General features: G+C 43.2%; 1 protein-coding gene across 2 annotated transcripts in view; it reads left to right on the top strand.

Moving 5' to 3' along the window:
* The window catches only part of KDM2B (lysine demethylase 2B), a 110,883-nt gene that overhangs the window by 28,979 nt on the left and 56,572 nt on the right, over window positions 1-25,332 (top strand). For both annotated transcript variants that reach the window (XM_068412445.1, XM_068412446.1), the window contains exons 7-10: window positions 6,359-6,452; window positions 7,366-7,519; window positions 18,760-18,875; window positions 25,158-25,284. In XM_068412445.1, the coding sequence (XP_068268546.1) occupies window positions 6,359-6,452; window positions 7,366-7,519; window positions 18,760-18,875; window positions 25,158-25,284 (491 nt within the window). The remainder of the gene's footprint in view (window positions 1-6,358; window positions 6,453-7,365; window positions 7,520-18,759; window positions 18,876-25,157; window positions 25,285-25,332) is intronic.

Here is a 25,332-nt window from a genome sequence, read left to right as displayed (position 1 = left end):
TTTCAGGCCATCCAGACCACCACATGGCTGCATAAATGCTTGCGCCAACTGCAGGGCAGTGCAGAAGTGTGGAAAAAAAACATAGCAGTGGGATCATCGACAAACCCCTTCTGCAGCTCACATGAGGTGCAGGGCCACGAGGCACTGGGTGAGGAGGCAGAGCAGCTCGTTGCTCCGGAGGAAGCCTGCTTCTGCCTCCCCTCTCACGCATCCCTGGGTGCGAGTTCCTGCGAAGGGCCTCACAAACATGGGAGCCTGACTGAGGGAGGGCAGCGAGCTGTGTAACCCAGAGCCAGGGCAGGAGGAAAAGGCAGGGCTGTTGTAACATCAGCTTTTAGAGGCAGAAGCTTTTAGAGGCAGCTCGGATGTCTGCGGTACTCCAAATCCTAAGGGTAGGAAACTGAACTGGGCTCAGAACTGCTTCTTTTGTCACAGTGTGCCATAACCATTTTCAGGTAACTTAAAACAAGCTCAGATTTTGTTCTCTGTTTAAATTCAACCAGGACTGAAGCAATCTGGATACAGCTGAGCCTGAACCAAAGAAAAAAAAATATACTAATTTGATTTCTCGTCTCGCAAAACAGATAGCCCTGCTGAAATTATTATCCTCTCTATTAGGTTTTGTGTTCATAGCCTTGCAAGATTATTTGCAAAGCAGTGGCAGTGAAACAGCAAGTGTGCCAGGACACGATGGCTGTAGAAATAGTAACAGGCACTTCTAACAACTTGATAAAGTTAGTGCTATGGAACAAGTGAAAATGAAAGCCTCAGTCACTACAACACCCGTTCTGCCTTCAGAATTCTTCCTATTACTTAAAATACCTAAGCACTGCCATGGTAGGTCTTTATATTGCTGCTGTGCTTCAATTTAGGATGGGGTATCTTGTATGAAACATCTACCTGTTCACAAAAGGATGCTGCTCTGTTACCATGCACTCAGTCAGCCCTATTTTCCCCTCTCCTAGGCTGTCATTCAGCCATCCGTTCCTTTCTATTCATTCCTTTACTAAGCAGGGATGGATTTAAACAGATGCTAAAATGCTCTGCTGAGCTGTGGTCTAATTAGAAGCTGAGGGTGTGCCTCTGGAGACAGAGATTGCCCTTTGAATAGAGGGAGCACGCAGGTCCCGCAACACAACCTGGCGCTGTTTTATGCATGTGAGGTACTCGTGTGCACTTTGTATGTCACTTGTGAATTGCTTTTGATACAAAACTGCTCTATAAATATAATTAAGTACAAGAAAAGAGACCAGTAAGAGCAAGTTCTCATTAAAACTTTCCAAGCTAGCAAAGTAAATAAAATTTAATGTCTTCAAGTCAGTGCGTTGGTCTCAAATCCTCCTTTGTGTAGAGCTTGGAGGACTTGAAGCATCACACGTGTAACTGAAATAAGCACCGATGTTTAAAATTGTTTATGGTGAGCCTGGAGCTGAACAGCCATGTCATAAGGATGGAGAAACAAGTTGTGTTCTCACTGATACCAAAACGCTGTTCCAGGGGCAGACGGGCCTGGCTTGCTGTGGATTGGCAGCTTGGTTCATTTCCTTGCAGCGGCAGGTCCCTTCTCAGAAATTTAAGCTTCCAATTAAAAAAAAAACAAACCAAAACAAAACCAAGAGGCCTCTTCATTCTTAAAGTTCAAAGGTAACCTTCCCAGCGCTAGCTGAACATACACAGCAGCAGCGAGGCTTGCAGGCAGCCTGAGATGGCAGCTGGGTGCAGTTCTGCTGATCCTCTGTGTGGGCTGTTCTTGTCAAAATCTGACGGCTGGAAGGTAAATAACGCTTTCCCTGTGGAGTCCCTGCACATGGCAGCGGAATGCTCAGGTGTGAACCCACCCCGTGCACACTGGAGCTTGGTGTTCCACCTTGGAGCTTGGTGTTCCACCTCGGACGGGACTGGGGCAAGGCTGGGACGAGGAAAGTGTTGCCATTTACTTTGGTCCCAGCGTGATCTGTGAGTGTACTTTGCCATCGCTTCACAAAATCTCTGGTGCAGACTGAGGTGCATGGCAGAAAATAGGCTTTCTCTTGTCTCACGTGTTGTTTTTGTCTGACTGACTCAGATTATAACCCCCTCAGGGCAGGAACCGGGTCTTTCATGTGCTTTTGAAGTGCCTGGTGCACGCACCGTGTCTAGTGATTAGTTACTATTCGGTCTTGATAGGTGCTGGTTTGCTTTTACACCGATTACCGCAGCCAGGCCGCCCCGCTCCGAAGCAGGGCCCGGTGCGCTTGTGGCCGTGGGGCTGGTGGCGGGGGCTGCTCCCCGCAGGGCCAGGGACCCGCATCCCGCCCTGGGCTCCGCAGGGCCCCTCTGCGGGCAGAGCCGGCTCCCTCCGGCAGCCGGAGAGGTGGGAGCTGCCGGGGCCCTCCCTGAGGAGAAGCCCTCGGGCCTTCCGTGCCGAGGAGAGGCCAGTCCCTCCCTGCGGGGAGCCCCGCGGCGGGGCGGGGGGCTGCGGGAGGGCTGGCCCCGTGTCTCCCGGGTGACAGTGGTTTCTTTTGTCTTGCGGTGTAATTTGTGGCTTTGGGTTCCAGGGCCCCAGCGTGGCAGCGTTGCTCGGTGCGGGTCAGGCCGTTAGCGTGAGGAGTCACCCCAAGGTAGCCATTGTTTCCTGCCGTGTCCTTCCAGGTGCTGTGAGGCGAGGCCTGGGAGAAGGGGACCCCGGGGACCGCCGCGGCCTCCCTCGCCCGCCGCCTGGGAGCCCCTCTCCTGCCTGGGGGAGAGGAGGGAGCGAACGCAGGGAGCGGGGCCTGCTCCTTTTCCCCGGTTTGGCACTTGCAGTTGGCTCATGGGTTTGTGGTATTCGGTTTCAGGCTTAGGGATTTCAACCAGCCGGCGCTGCTCCTGGGAGGAAGGAAGAGTGAGCTATACTTTTCTCATTGGCCCGAACAAAAAACAGAAGCCTCTGCTGGGGTTTGGGAGTGGTTTATGGGCTGAGCTCAGTGGCAGGGGAGCCCTCGCAATGCCAGAGGGAATAGAGCCGTATGGTGCGCTGTACCTATTGCGAGAGGGAAGGAGCTAAGCTCAGGGTAATGCTGCCTCTGCGTGTGCTCGCGCGTCTCCCCCGAGTTCATGTGCATGTACGTTGCGCCTCTGCGTCCCCCTGCCTGTGTGTGTGCCTGCGCGCGTGTGCGTCCGCATCCCGGCGCGTCTGTCGCTGTCTTTGTTTCTCTGTTTGCTTGCGGGTTTGTAGCTATGCGTGGCGAGTGCATTGTGGGTTTGCCTGGGAGCGTTGTATCTGCGCTGGCTCGTGGAGCGGTGGCTCCGTGTTGTTGCTGTGTTCTCAGGTCTCTGTGTTTGCTTCGTGGTTTAGCTTCGTTTTATCAGCTCCCCCTGTTTTTGGGGGGATCTCTGGGTTTGTGCTTCCCTGTGAGTTTGCAGGTTACTCCATATTTCTTCGCATCATATCTCTAACAAATTTCCCCAGATTTTTTGGGGGGAAAGTTCGCCTTTCTCCACACCACAAATCCTTCCTCCAAAATAACAATACATTAACTTGAACAATTTCAGGCTTGTGGAGAGCATAGAACAAACTCTTCAGTGGGGAAAGGAAGCTCCCCCACAACAGATTACAAGCAGCTGCATGTTTTAAAACCCTGACTGAGGCTGTGCAGGGAGATGAAGTGGAGTATGCAGGGACTGGATGTGGTAGCAGTTGTGAAAAAAATTAAAGTTGGGGCATCTTTTGCATCACCTGTTTATTCAGGGTGTAACTTTGGACAGATTGTCTCCCCATGCCCTGCTTGGGATTGTGTTCCTGTAACCCGCTTTACCTCCTCTGGCCCAGAGCACTGAAAGCAGAGAGCTGTGACCAGAGCATGTAGTGGGATGTAGTTTCTTTCAACATGGATGCTGTGTTATGGCTTTTCCCCCCCCTCTCTTTTTTTTTTAAATTTATTTATTTTTTTTAAAGTGGAAAAACCTGAGAAGTTGAGTCGTTCCCTAAATTAGCAGCCGTTAGTGATGAGAAGCCACTCGCTGAGGTTGGAGCCGAGCGGTGTGTAAGATTAGCTGTGGCATGGAGCTGCGCTGGGACCATGTGACTGCGGTGTACATTGGAAGAGGAAGCTGTAGAGGTCAATGCAAAGGCATTGTGCCAGACTCTGGCAACAAGGGAGGTTGCTGTATGGCGGAAGATCGCTTTTTCAGGCTCCTGAGCCTTTTGGTAGCTCTTGGGGTCGGACAAAAGCAGCCCTGTAAGATTAACAGCAGAAATTAAATAGGGAATGGCTTGTTTGTGGACGGAAAGAAAAACTGGTGGTTTTTTTTCCAAATGCTTTGCAGGTTTTTTGTAATCACCATGTGTGGCTCTTTCACTAAAACCAGCTTTATTGGAATGGAAATTGTTGTGTTTAGAGGAGTTTCAAGAAAACAGAGGGAAAATGGGGAAGAACAAGGGAAAAAGAGTTGTGTGTTCCCAGTTATATCTGCCTTGGTGTTTTCTCACAAAACTAAATTTTAAGCGCTTTGATTTGACAGAGAATTCAATCCTGTTACTTCCTCTCTGAACACAAACAGATTGACAGCTTCAAGTTAAGATTATTGACTACTGAGGAAGAAATAAACCCAGCTAATGCTTAGGCCATTCATACTCTCTCACAATATCTTAATAGGAATGGGTAATTGGTGCTAGGTAGCACTGTCTTAGAAAATTTTTGTTGGTGTGATGTATTTTACATCTGACCTTTTGGAAACTGAAAAGAATTGATTCCATAAGGATTTGAATTTTTTACTTTCAAACAACATGAATCTCTAATACTCAACACTGCCCGCAAACTGAGAATTTCCATGGTGGGTTTTTTTTGTTGTTGTTTTATGAGCAATTATTCAATCTGTGACTTTTTGCAGTTTGGCTGGAAGAAAGGCAACTTCCTTTCTGGGCTTCTCTTATTGTTTTTAAATTCTATCTGACTTGTAATGAACAACATCTTGGTAGAGAAAACATAAAAGGAGAAATTAAAAAAAAAAATGTATTTGGGAGGGAAGGACTCATATTTTGAAATGGAGCATATTGAGAGTCTAGACAGCTTCTTGGCTAGCTGTGATTTTTGAAGCATCTGAAATACCCCAGGGGCAGAAAAAGCTCTCTTCCTGCTTCTGAAGGATTAAAAAAAAATTTAAAAAAATTCCAGAGTGGGCAAGAGGAGAGACGTGTAATTGCACAAGGAGAGGTTTTAATTGTGAGATGAAGGCGCAGGACCTTTTTTGAAGCTCACAAATTGACTGTCTTCATGACAGCATTGCGTATCATTCTGTCAACTCCGGCTCGGGATGTGGTTGCTAGGCAGCGGGCTCTTATGTACCTATAGTCCCTCTGATTTGCCAGCCTTCTGCAGACACATGGTAAGGTCCTTTCCAGCCTATCATCTAGAGGGACTTTTGCACGCCGTCTGCATACTGCTGAGATTCTCTCTACCTGAATGTGATGAGAAAAAGACACAGTTAAACGAAACCTTTTTTCTTTTTTTTTTTTTTTTTACAAATCCCGTTCTGGTACTGTTTCCGTAACACCCCTCAAAAAAAAAAAAAGGGGGGGGGGGGAAAAAAAAAAAAGCCATGAAACGGAGACCGGAACAAGGAAAAGAGGTTAGTGGGTTAAGTGGTGTGTGTTTCCTGCGTTTGCAAAGGTGCCTATAGCGAGGAGGGCGGCTGTAATTCGGCCATTAGTTACAGATGGTGGCTGGAGGCTTGAGATTCGTGCAGTGAGATGAGAGCTCTTGTATCTCTTTCCAGCGATGCCGACTTTAAACCGCTTTGAAATCCTGAATCAAAAACCAGTGGATTTGATACTTGGTGATGGTGCTAGCTGGCTCCTTTATGTGTTTTGATGCAGAAATGCCTAGAAATGTGAACAAAAAGGAGTTAATTTGCCAAATGAGGTTTCTGTCCCCCAGTCCTTGCAAAAACGGCGTTAGTGGCAAGTAGGTAAAGAACATTCAGGATGATTTATAAGCAAATTAGATTTTTCAAAACTTTGCTCTTTGAAGCAATTTGTGTACAACTTCTGGTGAAGGTTATGTCTCTCAAGCAGTGAAGGAGAGCATTAAACAGATCACCTCAGGGACTGGCAGTGGCATAAGAAGTATTTCTGAACAGTGTAACTCTTAATGTTTTTCCATTCCTTAACTCTGAAAGCTTTCAGTCTAGTTGTTTGAATGGCAAACTCAAATGTGGAGATAAGCATTTTTCACCAGAAACCTAGTTATAGTTACTTCATGAGACAAATCCCAGTATTATAAATGCAGAAACTTAGTTGGTGGAAACAGTATCGCACATGCAGTTAACCTTTGCGAATTAAGACGTGAAAAATAACTGTTTCAGACTGATTCATTTTTGTTCCTCACTCTACTTACAGGTACTGTTTGATGAGTGTGAAAGGATGCTTCACTGACTTTCATATTGATTTTGGTGGCACTTCAGTGTGGTATCACGTTTTCCGTGGGGGGAAGGTAGGTGAACCTTGTTTGATGCTTGTTTTTATTTCTCTGTGCCTGTTACAGAGAAAAGCGGTTGCTTGCTTTTGTTTTTCTTTTTTTCTCTCTCCTTTTTTTTTTTTTTGGAGGGTGGGGTCTAGGCAGTGATCAGTCTATTTCAGCTAGCTTTGCTGATGTATCGGAGTTTGCTGAACTAGAAGGACACCATTCACCTTTATGAAACAAACGAGTGATTTAAATGAAATATAAAAGGTGTTATTTGCTGTCAGTGATGCTTTTAGGCTTGCTATTGCTGCATGGTTTAGAAGTGTCTTGCAGTGAGTATGTGGCTGTGTGTACCCTTGTTGGGTCAGAGTGCCCTCGCAAGTCTCCTTCTGTAGCTAGAGCTTCTGTTTCCTTTCAGAGATTCCATGTTCCTGTACACGCACACTGTGCTGGAACTGAAATATTACAGGATACAGGAGCATTAAAATATACAGCATGTATTGCTACATTCACGTATTTGCTGTTTTAGGTTGCTTTTCCCAGTTCTAGTATAGACAGCGTATGGTGGGAGCTGAAATAAATACAGCAGATTGAACATCTCTGTGGTGCTGATCCTGTTCATCTGTATAGTCCAATGAAGTTGTACTATACCAACGCACTGTTTTGAACTGAAAATAAACTGTGCAGGCATGTTCTGAGTAAGATGTTTCATGGAGGAGGGATGACAACTGACAGTTATCTTGCCACTTCCAGCACATGGACTAATTGCTGCTGCTGGCTGCTGTGTACCTCTGTACAACACCTGGAAAATGTGTTTTATACAGAAAGCAGTCTTGGTGTTATGTGTTCATTTGTCTAACACAGGATAACCTTGTTGGAATCTCTCAGATATTTTTATTTTTGTTGGCTGTTGGTTATAGTTAAATCTTTGTTTTATTTTTAGATCTTCTGGCTGATTCCACCTACTCTGCAGAATCTAGAACTTTATGAAGAATGGGTTCTCTCAGGAAAGCAAAGTGATATCTTTCTGGGAGACAGGGTGGAACGATGCCAAAGAATTGAGCTGAAGCAAGGCTATACGTTCTTCATTCCTTCAGGTATCACCTGTTAACTAACTGTTTCTGGAATCACTGGAATTGTGTTTGACTAACAGTTCTCTGTAAAACCATTCTTCACACCTAAACCCCATATTGACCTCTTTATTTGCTGTGGCAAAAGAAAGGCTAGGACTGAACGCACTTAATTTTCCAGAATTTGACCCGTCCAGACTGATGAAAAATGTAGTGTGAGGAAGCGTGTGCAGTGATCACTTGGGCTGTACCAGGGAAAAGGAGAGAGGACTTGTCTCTGGGGCTCTCAGTCCACCACTTCTCATCAGAGTCATACTGACTTTTGCTATTGTTAGCTTTCTTGGAAAAAATATTTTTCCGTTGTTGTGATCTCTTCTGGCAGGTTTCACCTGCAGTTCAGTAACCTACTTCTGTGCCTCTGTCTGTAGCCAGAGGTGGGTCTCGATTCCCTGATGGAGCTCAGTGGAGATTCCAGTACATGGAAGAGCAGGCGCTGTGCTCCCACAGGGTTGCTTCTTGGGGGAAACAACTTTGTTTTATTGTCACAACCCTGCAGAATTTTTGCTGATGGAGATTGTGCTGGATCTGGACATCTTCCAGTAGCCCATCTGCACTGAATTTTTACACTAGTGCCCACCTCAGTAGCTGTGTTGCGTGATTCAGGCTCTTCTTGCAAAGTAACCAAATCGTTGCTGCTTTGAAGGCTGGTGGCTTCAGCCCTTTCTGCTCCTGCCTAAATGGGATTGAGGATGGTGCAATCCGTAACACTCCTCATTTAAGATGATATCAGGCTTTGCTTTCTTTGACTATTATGGGATCGTAAGTTTGTTTCTAATAATGTAACACATTGCCTCTGTCTAGTGAATCTTACCAGGGAAATAAGTATAGGTAGCTTTTCTACATGACAGAAAGACAGGTTGGTAGTTTTTCAGCTCTAGAATTACTCTGTGGAGATAGGATTATTGTTTTTTAATCCTGGAGACAGAGAGAATGCAGGTCATGTGAAGACAGCGACAATGTTCATGCCAACTGGGGAGCATTGCTAGTATCAGTTGAAGGCCACAGATATACACATTTCTAAGTATTTGGTAAGAATCAACCTGGGAGGTGACAGGCAAAATGACTTTGAGGGTGGAGGAGTTAATCCATTAAAGGAATTAGGTCTTCCCTTGAAACAGGTCAGAATGTGCTGTTACTGTTTGAACTGGGTGTTTGAGCGTGCCTGTGCTGTTTGCTTAGATCCCGTTACTGCATCTTCGTATTTATCTTCGTTCCCCTGTGAACAGCCTCCTACGAATAAGGCTTTGTGTATGTTAGTTTAGTCATGCTCAGCAGTTGGAGTATGGCAAGTTCTGGGAACTTGTACAGGACACAGCTGTAACATGGTGGCTGAAGTGAAGTGGTTCCAAATGTGGTTTTTGACTGTAGTTTCTGTTTTCTTAGGAGAGCCTGAAGTACAGAAATGCCAATACCTCAGACATTTTAGGCTCCATGCCATATTTGAAAGGCATATATGAATAATTTCTCTGTAAGCACCTCATGGATTCAAGGGGTTTTGCTCTGCTGTATTTTGTTTGGAAAACTTATTTGCAAATCTCTTATTTGTGTGAAAGGGCATTATTTCTGTGTTTGTTTTAATGGTATGGAAATGCCTGATTAAAGGCTGTTCCAGGTCAGCGAACTGAGCGTAGCTGCGTAAAACAGGTCAATTCCTACGACCTCTTTGCTCTGGTTTGTGCACGTATCCCATTAGTTGATGTTTGAATGTGTTTTGTACGTACTTTATACGTGTTCATAGTGTTTAGGTTCCGATAACGGCTGCCTGTAAAACCAGCGTGTCCCATACTTTCAGTTGAGCCTGGTAAACTCTTGACCAGTCTCAACTCATCCACGAGGAAAATACCTTCTGGTTACAGGTCTGGTCACAGAAAGTGTAGAGTGATACAGCTAGTGCTCAGTGGAGCACATTTCAGCAAAGGACCTTTTCCATAAAATATCCTGCTCTGCTCCTGTTTTCAAGTAATTTTTGGGGGTGGTCCTAGAAATGCTGTTGTACCATAGCAGTGCAAGGATGAAGTAGGTAGAGAAGACTGTAACAAGACACATGAGGGAGTGAGATCATAGGCTTGTGGGAGATGGAAGGTTTCTCTGAGAATCTAGGATCAGCAGTAGATCCAGTAAATCCCTGAAACTACAAACCACTTGGACAAGAATGGGAATTATTCTTACAGAAGGCATAATTATAGTGCTCACCAGGGCCTCGGGGTATTTTCCTCTCCATCACTGCCATCATCCTTTCATGATTAAGTTTAAACTACTCTACCTGTGCTTCTGACCCTGCAAAGCACTGAGAGGCAGGATCACAGCTGTGGTGTGGAGGAGAAATTGAGCAAAGTATTGTCAGCATAGTGAGTCGTTATGGGGCAAGGTGCATCTTGCAGCATTTTAGGAGTCACTCCTAAATATGGGGTGGGAGGAAGTAAGCTGGGATTCTGCGGGGTACTGTGTCTGCGGCCTTGCATAGGAGCCAAGCTGTACTCCTGATGGCCCCACAGGACTTCTCCAAACAAGTGATGCACCGTTACAAGTTCTCACCTCCCACTTGACTGGTTCCCACTGATGAGTCAAGGATGATCGACTGGTAAAGTCTGCGGTAAAGTGATAAAATCAGCTAGGAACCTGGCCTTTTCCATTAATATAATTGTCTAAACTGGTGTCAGCATAATTGTTGATTGAGAAATATACCACATTGTGCCATGTGAGGTTTATGGCCAGATGTAGATTCAAGATGTTAAAAGAGCTGAAGGTTCAAGAGGGGAGGAACCTATAGTTGCTACCAGTGTCAGCAAATGATTATTTTTTTCTGTAGAAATCTGACTCTTGTTTTTCCAGGATGGGAGAGAACTTGTCCTTATGCAGGAAGACATTAGTAAAGAATGATGTGGCTCTAGGGTGTTTGCACTCTGTATGTTACCATGAGCAATGTTTGATCATTCATATGGTTAAGTGTTCAACACAGATGACATTTAGTCAAGGTAACACGTCTTACTCTGGTATGGTGGACAGTGGATGCTGCGTATCTGACCCACATGCCTGATAGAAGGGAAATTCTTTATAGAGTGTGCTTCTCTTTTCAGGTATAAACTGTGATGATCTGGAAGAGGAAAAGCATAATCTCAGTGCTCAGTTGTTGTCTCAGTAGGGAAACAACAAAATTTTATCAGATACAATCAAATCTAGAGCTTGTCCAGTATTACTTGCGCTGTAGCTTTCTTCTCTACTGTGTGTGTCCAGTGGTGACTTCTGGGGAGGATGTGTGAAGTGTTTGGGAGTCCTTGTGGTGGTGGTACAGAGAAGTAGTTTAGATTTCTCTCATGACTGTGCTAGGGACACGCAGAACCAGTGTTTGGGCAGCATCCCTCAGATTTCTACAGCTCAGGATTACTGTAGCACATATTTCTGGCTTGTATGCAGCCACTTGTTCTGTTACGTCCTGATTGCTCCCCTACAGCCTGTTTGAAATGCTGCTCACTTAAGTTAATGCCAGTGTGTTACCCAGGTTTTTAATATCTTCAGTGCTTCTCCTTTAAGTATTGTTCTCCTTTTACATCAGTGCATAACTTCACTGGAACCTTTTGTCTCTCCTCCTCTTGCCCTTCACCTGCCACTCCAGTCTTTATGCTCTGTAAACCATCTTTTACTTCTATTCTTGCATTTTTTTTTTTCAAGTGGCACGTTATGCATCAAATTCCTTTCCATCTCAATTGTCTGAACGCCACATTAGCTTCTCTTGTGTACTCCTAAAAGTCACTGTTGTTACCTAAAGCCAAGCTCAAAACTAAGCATACACAAAATGAAAAATTAATCCTTTTTCAATCCACTTGCTCTTTTGAGTCTTAGTCTTGCTGAATATGTCATTTTGATTGTAAGTGATGGAGCTCTGACATGGATATTGTCCTTCTCCTCCTTCCCTCATGTCCTCTACAAACAAGATCTTGCAGAAGTTTGAAATATCTTAAGCTTGTTTGCTTTTTTCCCTCAATTTCCTGCCAGACCCTTCTTTCAAAAAATCACCTTTTCTTTCATGCACGTGTATATATGCTTGGTGCAGACACTTGCACTTCAAGAGTTTGCACGTGCAAAATTGGAACATAGAGAAGCAGGCCAACACGTAGTCTCTTGTGGAAGATTGGTCTTGCAGTATTTGTCTCTGTTAATATTGTGAAGTAAGAGTGTAGTCATTATGTGTCTTGGAAAGGTGAACTCTAGCCAGTTCTGGATTGTTACTGATAATGTAGTCTGCCAAAATATGGATAAACTTGGATTTTCTTCTCTTTTTGTGAAGGCCAGTTTTGCTGACCTCCAAGGAAGTTGCCACACTTACTGGGGATACAATTTGATTCCAGGGTTTGCAGTGTGATGGTCTAAGTAAGTTTGCGAACATATTGGTTTTGGTTCCTTGGGGAGGAGATGGCTCATACTACCAAGGGTTACTCCAAACAGCTTCTGTTTCTTATAGTTTTTTCTGAGCCTCTGGTGCTGCTCAGAGGCAGTAGACTCAGAGGCAGGTGTGGCTTTGGGTTGACTCTGCATGGGTGTTCTTGCTGGAGGTTTTCCAAATCTGTAGCTTTAATGTGCCTTGAAGAGATGAGATATTGTGATGTGTGTGAGCTGGTAGTTTAGAGAGCTGTGTTTGTAGAGGAGCACAAATCCTCCAGCAGCCAGGCCATTTTGAGTGACTTCTGTCTAGTTGTTAAATGACAGTAATGGTCCCAGTAATAGACCACTACATGGTCCATAAAATAACGGTCCAAGAAGTCACTGTGCATTTATTATTCCTGAAAATGGAATAATGAACCAACATTAGGTATTGTAGAAGACTTGTGCAGTGCTGATTTATTAGACGTTCCTAAGATCAAAATCTAGACAGGGTAACTTACTGTCAGCTGGCCATGGTGTTCCTTTCTGGTTCCTCTTCAAACTTCTCACTAATATTGCTGCGTGCTATTCTACGACAGTTGTGTTTCACCTTGGAGTTGGCAGTGTTCCACTGAGGAGTAAGCTGTTGGTTTTAATTTATTTTTCTTATGTTCTTTATAATGTGCTTTGGGGCCTTTGACATGGAAACATGCTATTATAGTCTCTCTTAATTTCTTGAGAGCTGAAGAATGAGCCACAGTCTAACAACATATTCTTGTTGGTCTGTGGTGATTATTGTGGTAACAAGAGAGTGCTCCAACGTTCCTGTTTCCAGTCAAATGCAGAAATAATGACTTTTCTCAGATGCATGTTTTTGGGAAGGAAAGTGGACAGAAAGAGATGTTCTGTGCTAGACTCTAGGCAGCTATTTGCAAGGATTTGAAGTGCTTCCAATACTGTATCAGTGGTTATCAGGAGGATTCTGCCTATTAGGAGTGTGCGATCTTAGGTCACCTCCGCTATGCCAGTCAGTATTTGATGAATTATTATGTAATGGGGCCAGAAGATAGCATATAGTCTTTCTATCAAGGAGAATGACAGGCTATTAAAATCTGACTGGTAAATTTTTTGCAGGGAGTTGTGCTGGGGCTGCACAGCTGCCTGGCTATTTTTGGTTGCTGTTAGCTTTTCACATTTCGGGAGCTTCTGCTGACATTAATGGAAGCTCTGTGCCTGGAACCTTCAGGGACCAAGCGATGAAGATCAGTGGAGAGGATCAGAGAGGAGAGTTTTCTGCCTTGAATGTCTGCTTTCAGATAGAAGGTGACAGCATAATGTTGGATTTTTAGTTCTATTCCTCTGCAGTGCTCTGCCTAATTCTTATCAAATGATGTAAGATTGAGAGTTCCTGTGTTGCTTGTACTACTGGGGCAAAATCAGTAATTTTTTTACTTTTAAAATGTAAACATGATGTTTCCTTGGTATTTGGTCATGGGCACTGTTATGATGGAATCATTCTTTTGAGATGAGAGAAATAAAGTTTCATTTGCTGGCAGTGCCCACTCTAAGGTTATCTCCTTAGCCACTTCTTATTTTTGAGACACATATATTTCATCTTTTCCACCCCAAGTTGCTGTAGAATGGCAGGAAAATATGTATGGCTTCTATATCACAAAGCAAAATATCTGTTCAGTTACTAATAGAAACAGATGCACCATGGTTTGGGTTTGGAGCTTGTAGTCTGTTTGCCCCATAGCTTTATAAGTTAATATTCTTTTTTATTATTCTCAGATGGATGATTGCATCCTTGAAGATGCAGTAGGAATTTGCAGGCCCCCGAAATCTTCCAACAAGTTTTCAATGTTTAATAATACTTGTTTTATCAAATTCAAAAGATAATGAGATTGTATCTTTCTTTTAACTGTTCAGAAAAGCTTTTGTTACTGTTAATTTTACCTTCTTGATATACTAGGGATGATAACATCTAAATATTCAAGTGTATCTCAGGAGTGGTGGAATAATTCGTAACTGTAAATCAGCTGAGAGTATTTCTGAGCCTCCTGAATAGAATTCCTGCTCAATGTTGGCTTGGCTTCATAAACTAGGGTTGTTTTGGGAAGGAAAAAGTACCCGTTAATCACAAAGAACTGCAATAAAAAAGATCAACTTCAAAAAAACCATAAGCAGACAGTCTTGTTGAGCCTTGAAATGATGGTTGTGAGCGGTGACTGTGCAGTGTCTGTGCTCCCAAAGCCATCTGTCCCCACTGAGCTGAGCTCCTCGCTGGTGTGTGTGGTCTGACGTACCCTGAGAGGGTGCTCCAGCCACGAGCCGTCGGAGCAGCCTGCGAAGGAAGGATGGGCTGGTTCCACGCTCGCTCGGTCGTTACTACTATCAACACAGGCTGGTTTGAAATTGGTCACACATGAGGAAGAGTTTTCTAATTCATGACTAATCCTTGAAGCCACACAGTGTGTGTCTTCCTCTCATCTTGTAAGAATTAATTGTAGCCTTAGATAATGTCTAGCAGGTGCTTTTGTTTGTCTCTTTCAGCCAAAAATGAACAGTATCTTATTCCACTGACTTTTGACTTTTTCAGTCCTTAATCCATTTGTTCTGATATTACTCCAGTAACTTTTTTTAGCATTAAGGATAAAATTAAATTTGTGGCATTTTATTCTGCGTTGCTTTTCTTTTTTTTTGAGAATATTAAGTTTTTGAGAGTATTACCAAGGGGAGAGATGTTATCTCCTGTCTTGCACTAACCCATGAAACACACAGGGTTGTGCAGTAGCACCAGGGTTTATGTAAACAGCAGAAAGCAGTCACTGAGGAGAGAACTGAGGACACTCGCTTCAGAGGTGTCTGTATTGGAGGCTGCGTGGCAGGTTTTTGCTGTGAGAGCTGAAGGATGCAGACATACATGAGCAGACATGACAGGCTGTCCAGCATAGAGTGGCGTGATCATATGTGTCAACAGACCTGTCAATTCATCCGGCAAAAAGGAACGGCATAGCTGAAGGTGGGACAGGGAGGATGTATTGGCGTGGATAATACTGAAGCAATCCCCTTGGCCATCCGTTTTGTCTTATGCATACGTGCAGCTTGCTCCTGTTCTGGAGGTCTGTCTTTCTCTTTAAAAACCTTTGTAATTAGGAAGCTTAGAACATGGGTGTCCTTGTTTGCAAATGGTCACAACGAACATTCATCCTCCTTGGTTTATTTCTGAGTCGTGCTTGTATTTAAGCCGTGGGAATGAATTGAATGTGCCATCCAAGCTTGTCTGTTCTCAGAGCTCATTTCCACGATATATTACCCTCATGGAAACTGTTTCCTGTTTCCTGCTCGTCTCTGTTTCCTCCTACTTCTACTTCTCTGGTGCTGGCCTCTTTAGTTTTTTTCCATACACAGCCTTGTTAATATTAGAACAGGAGATTTTTTTTCCCTTTAGCATCTGTGCCCGTCTTCCTGTGGTTTTCTACCTTGTCAATTCTCTATCTTTTTTGTCTAATCCTGCCCATAGTGTCCTGTGTCCCTGGAATACACCTCTTGGTGCTTGTGTCTCTGCAGTTTCAATATTGCACTTGCGTTCCTCAGGCAAGTAAAAACTATTTTGGGATGCAGCGTGACTGTAAAACGCTGTACAGCTGAGTGGCCAAGATCTGTCTTATGAGCAGGTGACTCCTCTGTCAGGGCTGTGTCCTGTAGCTGGCAGAGGGGCTGGGAGCTGGATCCTGCATGGGGGAGCACAGGAACTGCTGGAGATCTAGGGGTTCTGTGGGGCTTAGCTGTGTGCCTCACTCAACGCTGTTCAACAGTGAAGGGATGGTACCCATGGGCATCCTCCTTACCCATCTCTGAGCTATGCCTGGAAATCATCCTACGCTCTGGTTTGGCTAGGGGTAGGAACTTTAATTCCAAGGACTTTACAGTTAATGACTTTGTTTGTTGCTTGGTCTCTGTTTTTTTTTTTCCCAACCTTGATGGATTTTAGCACTTGGTTATTACAGGGTTTTGTTATTGAGAACTTTGTCATTAAAAGCAGTATTTTCAGCCTTGTTATTAGAAATATGTGCATCTTGAAGGATCTAGTGTTCAGTTAGTTCAGAATTTAGGACTTGAAGGTACTAATTGTTTGTAAGATGAGTTTAGACCTGGATTATAAATGTAAGTAGGGAATTAAATACATTATCTGCAGAACCAAAGGTCATCTCAGATACTTTAGGGAAGACTTCCAGTTTGCACCTCTGTCAGCTCTTCAACAATACAGGATTGAAACTGTATTCGTGTTTGTTAGTCTTTCTGTTGAGGGTTTGTCATGTCTGGGACACCATTTGTTGGAGCAGTGGCTCAAGCCTGTGATAGATCCTTGTGTCTCCCAAAAATATTTGGACTACTACGGAGGAAGTCTAGGGGTTATTAATACAGAGACCCTTTGCATGTAGTGGGGGCAGAGTCGAGAGGTCAGGAAAGGTGTGATGAGACAGAAACCAAAGAGCAAGAAACAATGAAAACCAACTGCACTCCAGTGTGAAATTTTCACTGAGGAAATATAATTTGTAGGTGGCTACTGTGTGGTTGTAGTAAAAGCATATACTTGAGGAACAACTGCATTGATGGGATTTAATTTTATTTCTTATAAAATGAAGGATATCTCCTTTCTACCTTTCATATAGGACTAGAAAGCCAGGTTTCAGCTCAGTTACTCCTTTCACTTAAGTTGTAAATATTTGATAACAAATTGTATTTAGAATGATGTTGATCATTCCATGAAAATAAGTTGTTGCATCTGCCAGCTTTAATATGTTTGTACATTGACTGATCTGTGCTGAGAGAACTGCAGTGGGAAGCAGGGGTGAGGACTCTTCAGTGTTCTGCTGATAACTTTCTGACCCGTCTCCTGCCAGCAGCACTCAGTTGTGTGGCCATGGACAAGTCATCTCACTTTTTTGAGCTTCAGTTTGTTCATCTCTAAAACTGACAGTTAAGCTGAATTGTCACGCAAGTGGACCCTGTGTTTCAGCACCTATCCAGTAAGTTGGCTTTGGGGACCCAGCAACCGATTTGCTTCAGCACATGATTTCCATTGTTGCCCCCAAGCACATAAATCTTTGATTACCTAGTGAAAGCAGTAGCCCCAACTTCCCTGATCTTGGATCTTTTTTCCTTCCCAAAGACTAGGATCAGGAAGATAATGTATTTTTCCAGTAGTTTGCTCTTAGTACAGACTGGTGTATTTCATGTGAGGTGGTGAACTACTTCAACTATGAAGAGTTTTTATGGTGTTGATGTACGTAGTTGCCACACTACCCTTACATGGAAAAAAAAAATCCTCTATAGTTGGTTGTTCTTGATTTGGAAGTAATAAACGGCCTGGATCATTGTGAGTGACTCTGCAACTGAAATTATACTAACTGGAGCTGGAAAGATGCAGTAATACCGAGAGCTGCCAGAGCTATGAGACACCTGCTTTTTTATATGCATCACATTTATCATGTGAAATCAGACCTGTAAATTGACTGAGCACTGGAACAGGTTGCCCAGAGGGGTTGTGGAGTCCCCATCATAGGAGATACTGAAAAGCCATCTGGACATAGTTCTGGGCAGCTGGCTCTAGGTGGCCCTGCTCGAGCAGGGGAGTTGGAGCAGATGACGTCCAGAGGCCCCTTCCAATTAAATGAAAGCCCCAGTTCTGCCATCTGCCGTGGCTCAAGGACTTCTCAGATGTAGCTTTGCAGGCCTTTACAGTCTAAAGATTGTTGCAGACGAGAGCTTTTGTGGCTGCTAGCTGGAGAACCCTTTAGGCTGAATGACATTTTCCTGCTCCCTCACTGATCTTGAAGTGAAGGAAAGCTGCCACTGCTTTAATGGAAAGTACTGCACGGTTAGGAGAAAATTGACTGCCCCCTATGTTGCTTTGCTGTCAACTGGTTTATAAATTGTAATGCTTTTCATTAAAAAAGAAGAAAAAAAAAACAGTGTCAGGTCTCTGTGGGTCCCAGATCATTAGCAGGATCAATTCCTTTTTCACTGCAGAGATCAGAAGCTACAGTCTTACATAGCCAGTCCTTCAGCTGCTGACATACCAAGCAAACAATGCAGAAGCAGAAGAGCTGGCGTGTGGCTGCCTGAGTTGCTGTGCCTGGATTTTTGTTGAGATGGAAGATTCTTCCCTCGATTTGGAGCCTGTGAAATGACTTGAGTCCCTTGCAGGATTGGGTCAGAACAGTCTCATCGGCTCCAGTACTAGAAATGTTAAATCCCTTAACCTTGGGGCTTGCAGTGAAGAAGATTTTTTTTTCAGTTGTTTCAGGAAGTCGATAATAGGATATGAAACTCTCACCTCTGAAGGAGGGCTGGTAATAATTTGAAACTGTTGACATCTGAAGATGTATGCTCTGGTGCTGATGTGAAAGAAGTTTGATGTGACTCAGTCCAGTTCCACAGCCCTAGCCCACCACCACTGCTACCATGATTTGCCACCCTACTGGAGGTGCCAGTAGATACATCTGGGAGCCAAGTGTACTGAACAGACAGAATTTACTTCTTAGTCATGGATGTGGTTGAGTCACGAGCTGGTGTGTTCTCTGTAAACACTGTAACTGTCCTGTGAATAAATAGAAGAACCCAATTTACAGAGGGTTGTAAGACTGTACATCATAAGATGCCATTCTTCTGCTATGACTAGTCTTAAAGTGTGGCTACGAGCATACTATTTAACCTTTCACTGCTTTAACCTCTCATCCCCTGTGGAATGGGGTTCGTGGGGTTGTTACAACTTGATTATAAATTGCTCTGTAATACTACATAGCATGAGGCATTCTCAGTTCTTTGCTTTCCCTCTCTAGGGTGGATACATGCGGTTTATACTCCAGTAGATTCTCTGGTGTTTGGTGGAAATATCCTGCATAGCTTTAATGTTCCCATGCAGCTTCGCATCTATGAAATTGAGGACAGAACAAGGGTAAGGATACTTGATTCTCTTTTTAACTGAACAGTTCTTTGTGACTATGATCTGTCATAGTCTCTCTCTCGTATTCCCTTCTGACAAACAAGAACTGACGGGATCTCTGTATCAGAGTCGTTGAAACGAGGTAAACATGAAGTAATGAGACTTTCAAATGTTGGCTATTTTTAGTGGGGTTTACTTAGTTTTTCCCTACTTCCCACAGATGTGACCCTTCTGTGTCTCTTGTCTGCCTGTTAAACTTTGATAAACACCTTCCCTTTTGCTCAAAAAACATCTTGCGCTTTACAGACCTTTGTACCAGAACTTCTGGTACCCCCCTGCTTATCACCTCTCTTTGCACACCCGGAATGGATCCCCGAGCCTGGAGAACTAATGGGGCTGGGATGGTTCTGCTGTCCACAGCTGAATGACAAAGCTGCACAGAAGTTGCATATGAAACGATGCCTTCTGTACTTTGTAGGATTTTATTCTGCAATGACTCGATCCTATGCAAGAATTTCTTGGAACAGAGAGTCTAGGGTGGGACATTAATCTGAACATGGTGATGTTCATCTGGCTGTAGCATCTACCTCATGGAAAGAGTATGACATCTTGGAGGAGGTTACTGCGCAACCTCTTTGTTGGGAGTGACAATTTTACCCTTGATTAATAAATGGGACACCTAGTCATCATGTACTTTGCAGAATGTGAAGGAAATGCCCCTGGTATAGTAGGCTAATGAATAAACTGTGCAAGGCAATTGTAGTGTTTTGATGCAAAGCTGGACCAGTGGTATGTACAAATTCAGATGGGGACTCTGTGGCTGGCTGGTTTGGAGGGATTGCACTGAGACAGGGCTGGTAAACCCCTGGCACAGGTGCCAGGTGTGGTGTTCATGGAGATTTGGACTGGCAAAGTGGCAGGAAGCTGCAATTCTTCTTCACTATCTTAAAATGGTACGTCTTGGACATCAGTACAGTTCACTGTTGTTTGCCTCTACAAGAAGGCACAATTCTGGCTCCACGTGGGCTTTTACCCCATGTTGCTCTCTTTGCAGTGAGGGTGCATAGCCTTGAAGTAAATGTGTATTGTTTTGAAATGTATCTCTGACTCAGTGAGAGGAAGGGTGTCCTCCCCCCAGCTTCCCCTACCGTGCAGGGCGTACAAGGCCTGGTAATCTTCACATTGCGAAACAGTGGTGGGAGCAGTGGGTGTCCTGGAGTGATTTTAATGAAGAGAAGGAATGTTAAGCAGAAAAATGAATTCTTAGTGGAAAAGAGATGAAGACAAAAGCTGAAATTCAGGGGAATTAGAGGGAATGTAGCAGAGGGCAGACGTGAAGGTAGAGGCCTGGCTTTGAATGGGTATCCCAAGGCAAGAATGTCAAGTGTCTTAAGAAAGAGCAAAGGGACTTGGACAGGAAAAAGTTTTGATGGAAGAAGTAGGAAGGGGCTCACTGTGGCTAGACAGTGTGCTGGGCACAGGGAGGTTTTCAGAGTGACTGGAAATAAGAGCTAGCAAGATATGCTGTATATATATGCTGCAGGTGCTCAAGGGGAGGGTGTGTTGTTGCCAAGAAGGATGCTAGCCCAGGCAACTTGCGTGGAGAATGGAGAAGTGAGGACTGGGAGGAAGGATTGATGCCACAACCAAGTTATTTCCATTGATGTCTATGGGGAAGATGGGCAGGAAACACTCTTTTTCATGAAGTAGTAGAAGAGCTGACATTTTGTCCCCACAGGACTTGAACAACCCAAGATCACACACCTTGGGTTGTAACCACTCAGTAGTGTTTCAGGTCAGGCCCTTCTCCTTGGGAAGCTGGGAGCAGCTTTGATCTCCTACACTTTTATACCAGGAGGCAGATTTCCTCATAGCAGTCAAGTATTTTGGTAACTTCTAGGAACTTAACCAGCCAGTTACACTGAAATGCTTTGAAAAGTCTCTAGCACCTTGATCCTATGGGAAGGTTCTGTGAGTTTGAAAATGTCCTGTCAGGGTTTTTGGAAAGGGATATTGCAACATTTGGAAGTCCCAAATCAGACCTTTACTCTTGTCAGTTTTGGTTTAGATTTCCTTCAAAGTCAGTGTAGATCTTTATAACTTTCCTGAGGTGCTTTTAAAACAGTCTCATGAAAGCCAACAGCCCAGAATCTCCATGAGTTCGTAGAAACAACTTCAGTGCTTGTATGTGGCTGTGTGCTAGCAACATTTTACACACAGCCTGTACGTGTGTTCACAAACTTGTGCTCGTAGGCAGCCGTATAACAACAAAGCTGTGTGAACAGTCAAAGAACAGCAAGAATTTTTAGACAGAAACAAAAGATACAAGATGTGCAAATAAGGCATAAGAAGTTTGATAAAAGGCAGGAGAATCAATACTGTTATTTAGAAATAATAACACACCCCCCTCCAACCCTAAAAATATCACGCAGGCATCTTGAAGGGATAAATGTTTTCAAAATGAGGTTCTAGTGTGTACTGCTTTATTTGCTTTGCCAATCAGATTTTGTAATTTCCGTGTTCAAATAATTCTCTTCCTGCACTGGCTAGTGTAGCAGACGCAGTACAGTGTGTAGTTCACACAAATTTGCCAGTGTGAACATACTGCAAATGAGTTTCTCATCAGTATTGATCTTTCCATTGTGTATAGCACAGAAGTAAATTATATGATGTGATTGACGAAGTAATTTGCTCCACTCACATCAAAGTGTAATACAGGTGTGCTTCCCCTCTTCATTTTGCACAGAGCAATTTTCTGGAGGTTTCACTGTGTTTAAAACTGCTATATAATGCTTAATCATCTTTGATTGCTGATACTCAAAGTTATTTTTATGCTAGGTGTAGTTGTTATTGTCTTAGCAGCTAAGACAAGACTAAATACACGGTTGAAACGGTAATGCTGATTTACAGCCTGATAAAATTGCCTAGTTTATATACTTGTCATGCTTATTCTAGCTTAATTTCTCATATCCCTGGGAGACTTTTTAGGAGGGTTATAGCCATTTAAAAATAGTTTTAAGGAGTAATAAAAAACATGTCTATTGTTGGAAACGGCTCCTAATGTGCAATTGAGGTAAACAAATATTCTCCAGCCTTACAGTTTGTGGAGACTCTCATTTTGCAGTCTGGCTTTCCTAGAGGCCAATTAACAGCTAGGCAAATAGGCCAAGCTGTTTAGCTCTCTGCTAGACCAGCTTGAATAACTGCAGAGCAGGCTGCCGTGCAGAGATTCATCATCTTGGCATAGGGGTGTTACAGCTCTCTATTACTGAAGAGGAAGAATGTGTCAAACTTACTCCCAACTCGTCTAAATTTAACTGTGTTAAAATATTTGAACATGGATAGAAGCAAAAACACTCCAAATATATACGTAAGGTGGTCACTCACAGATGATGGTGTTTGCTACTGATTTTATTTTCTGGAATGTGAGATAGTGTTTTAAGTGGATAGATAAATTATTTTGTAAATAATTATAAATTGTTTTTCAATATTGTGATTAGATTGATAAACACAAGTGGAGTTTGTAGTGATTGTAATGGGCATTGTGGAAGAGACTAATACCTTCTTAAGGAAAACGTGTGCCTTGCTTGCTTAGGGTTTTTGTTGTGTTTTTGGAGGGGAATAGAAGTCTCTCAAATAATTTCACTTTGAACTAAAGAAGTGGATCATATTCCAGAGAGGATTTTTCTCACTGTACAGGAATAATTAAAAAAATTATTCAGTGGATTGTAAATTATTAATCACAGAAGTTAGAGCTGGAAATGCCTATTAGATGATCTAGTGTATTTCCCTGCTGGTGGGGGATTTAGTCCTCTGGCAGTGTCCGATCAGATATTTCGCTTTAAATTCATCACAGAACATTTTTAATTTATTTCTTTCTTTCATTCCTCCCCCTCTCCTTATAAGAGTTCATTTGACCATAAGTGTACAATGGAAAAAGTATGGACATGGACATAATGCAGTTCACATCCCTGATAATTAATAAATGTCCAAGGATATCGTAAAGAACGTACTCCTCTATACTTCTCCATAAGGCAAAGTTTAAAAGATTTTCAAAGCACTGAGAGACTTGCTTTCCTGGCAGAAGGCACCGTAGATCTTTGCAGAGTATCTCTTGCTACATATGGTAGCTCTTACTTCTGAAGGTTTGTGAAAGCAGAGCCTTCTCGGGCAACTAGTGCACTACAGAGGCATGGAGGGATTTGCTGTGGGTTGGAACATTGATAGTGAGGCAATTAGGAACTCAAATTGAATATTAAAGATTGATATATATAATGGGAGCACTGCATGCATTACTGCCTTGTCTTTCACATTGAATTAACATTGGTAACAACTAAATTTGGTGAAGCTCAGAATCTGTCAACAAATGTTGAGCAATGATGTCTTTAATATTCCCAGGCATGTGGCTGAAAACCTTTTGAAGGCTGAGGGGTGGAAGGCGGCTTCCTGTTTGTAAGTCAATTCTTTGCAAATTTTGTTTCCTGCAGTGCTCTCTTGGAAAAATTTGAGTTCCTTTATTAGCATATATTTTAGCGTGGCTAATTTCCCCTGTGTTCCATAACAGTGATGTGACTCGATCTCTTCTTTATGACAAATAACTAAACCAAAGGAAAAATATTCTCCAATGCAAAAAGGCCCTGGGGTTAAATGTTCTCGCATTTAGGGGGATGTTGTTGGGTTGTTTGGCTTTTGCCTTTTTTTTTTTTCCCTTCTGTGTTTTGGTATGTGTGCTTTGTAACAAACAACACAGGGAAACATTTGAAGAGGGGCAGGATCGCTGGGTGCGTGACCCATAGCAACGTGCAGTTCAGATTTGCCAGCTACCTTTGTGCTGAATTTAAGAGATCTTAACTTTTGGGAATTGCCATGGAGTATTTAAATACTATGCTGTGATACATTAAGTGGGACAATACAATATATTTTCCCTTCGTTACGTTTTGTTTTACTGCTAAAAGTGTTTGCCTTGCCTGTGCCCTGGGAACAGAGCCAAGTTCTTTGACTGTCCACCTTGGGGACAGTTTTCAAATATGGGCATTCTAGTAAGTCATTGATGTGCTCAATGCTTCTGTCGCCACGCAGATGTTCCAACAGTGCCTGCTTTGCAGAGCTGAATCTGTTTCCAGGTGCTAGATTAGTGGTTCTGTTTAGACTTCACTGGTTTTTGGGTGGTCTGGGGTGGGGTGGTGGTTTGGTTTTGTTTTTTTAAAGGGCTTTCTAAGATAATGCTCCTTTCTGGTGCAGTCCAGCTTTTCATGAAAGGTGGGTGGACACCTCTTGGCTAGGTGAGCAGTTAATACGCATAGAATATCTTAAAGCAGTTCCTATAATCCCAGTGCAATGCATGCATGCAAGCCTGCAAAATGCAAATTTCTATGCCACCAGGAGAAAGAAGTGTACAGTGTAAGTACAAGTGCATGCAAGATGCATGGCATCCATTTTTAACAAATCACGATAAATATACATATGTACTCGCATTTTAGGAGCTTCCCAGATTATTCTTTGGTACAGTGACCTCCCACAGATAGATGACTGTTGGAAAGGAAGGAAACCCACTTTGTTTTCTTTTGAATCTGAAATAATCTCACAAATACGTATTGTTGGAGAATAAGCTTTTTGTGTGAGAACAACAGGTCTGAGATGTAAGAAAAAGTGCACAGCTTGACAGGATCTTTTGTCCAAATCCTGCTTTTCTATTCTGTTTGTGGCAAAAGCTAGCTTGCTACCAAAACACTAAGTGTAAACCACGGAAGAGATTTTTACTTTTAACGTGTAGTTATCAATAATCAAGAATTTGTGTGATTATTTAATCAAATTGTTGTGAAGACCATAATTGAAAAAGATGTATTTCCTGCTTGACTCATTTTCGGTAATGCTGCCATTTTGATAAAAATAATGGGATAGTGCTTAGGAAATAAAAACATCACCTTTATTTTAACTTGAATTTTAGTGACTAACATCTGTATGTGACCACCCTATGTTTGTACAGTAGGTAAATAAGACCGTAGGGGCCATCCATCAGTTTCATGATTTCACAAGAACACAAACCCTTTCCTCTCCCACCACCCCAAGAGGATACAAATTAGTGAACCAAGAAATGATGCTATCATGGCAGGCAGGCAGGCTCCTCATTTGGTATGCTGAAGGCGTACGTCTCCCTCGGCTCCCACCCTCTCTCCCCTCCCCCTCCTGCATACTGTTTGTGCTCTTGATAACATGATGAGAGTGATGACTGGCCCTTGTGCTGCAAACTTCTCTCCCTTCCCCGTGGACTGACAGTCTCGATCTTGCTTTCAGGTGCACGCCAAATTCCGTTATCCTTTCTACTATGAAATGTGCTGGTATGTTCTGGAGAGATACGTGTCCTGTGTGACCCAGCGCTGCCACCTCAGCAGAGAGTACCAGAAAGAATCAATGTTAATTGGTGAGTGAATCCTTTGAGCGCGTATTCAGAACTGACGCTACCACCTTA

This window comes from Nyctibius grandis, chromosome 14 (genome assembly GCF_013368605.1).
Source record: "Nyctibius grandis isolate bNycGra1 chromosome 14, bNycGra1.pri, whole genome shotgun sequence".
NCBI classification, from domain to species: domain Eukaryota; kingdom Metazoa; phylum Chordata; class Aves; order Nyctibiiformes; family Nyctibiidae; genus Nyctibius; species Nyctibius grandis.
The sequence above is the reverse complement of the archived record's forward strand: the minus strand, read 5'-3'. Positions and strand labels throughout refer to the sequence as shown.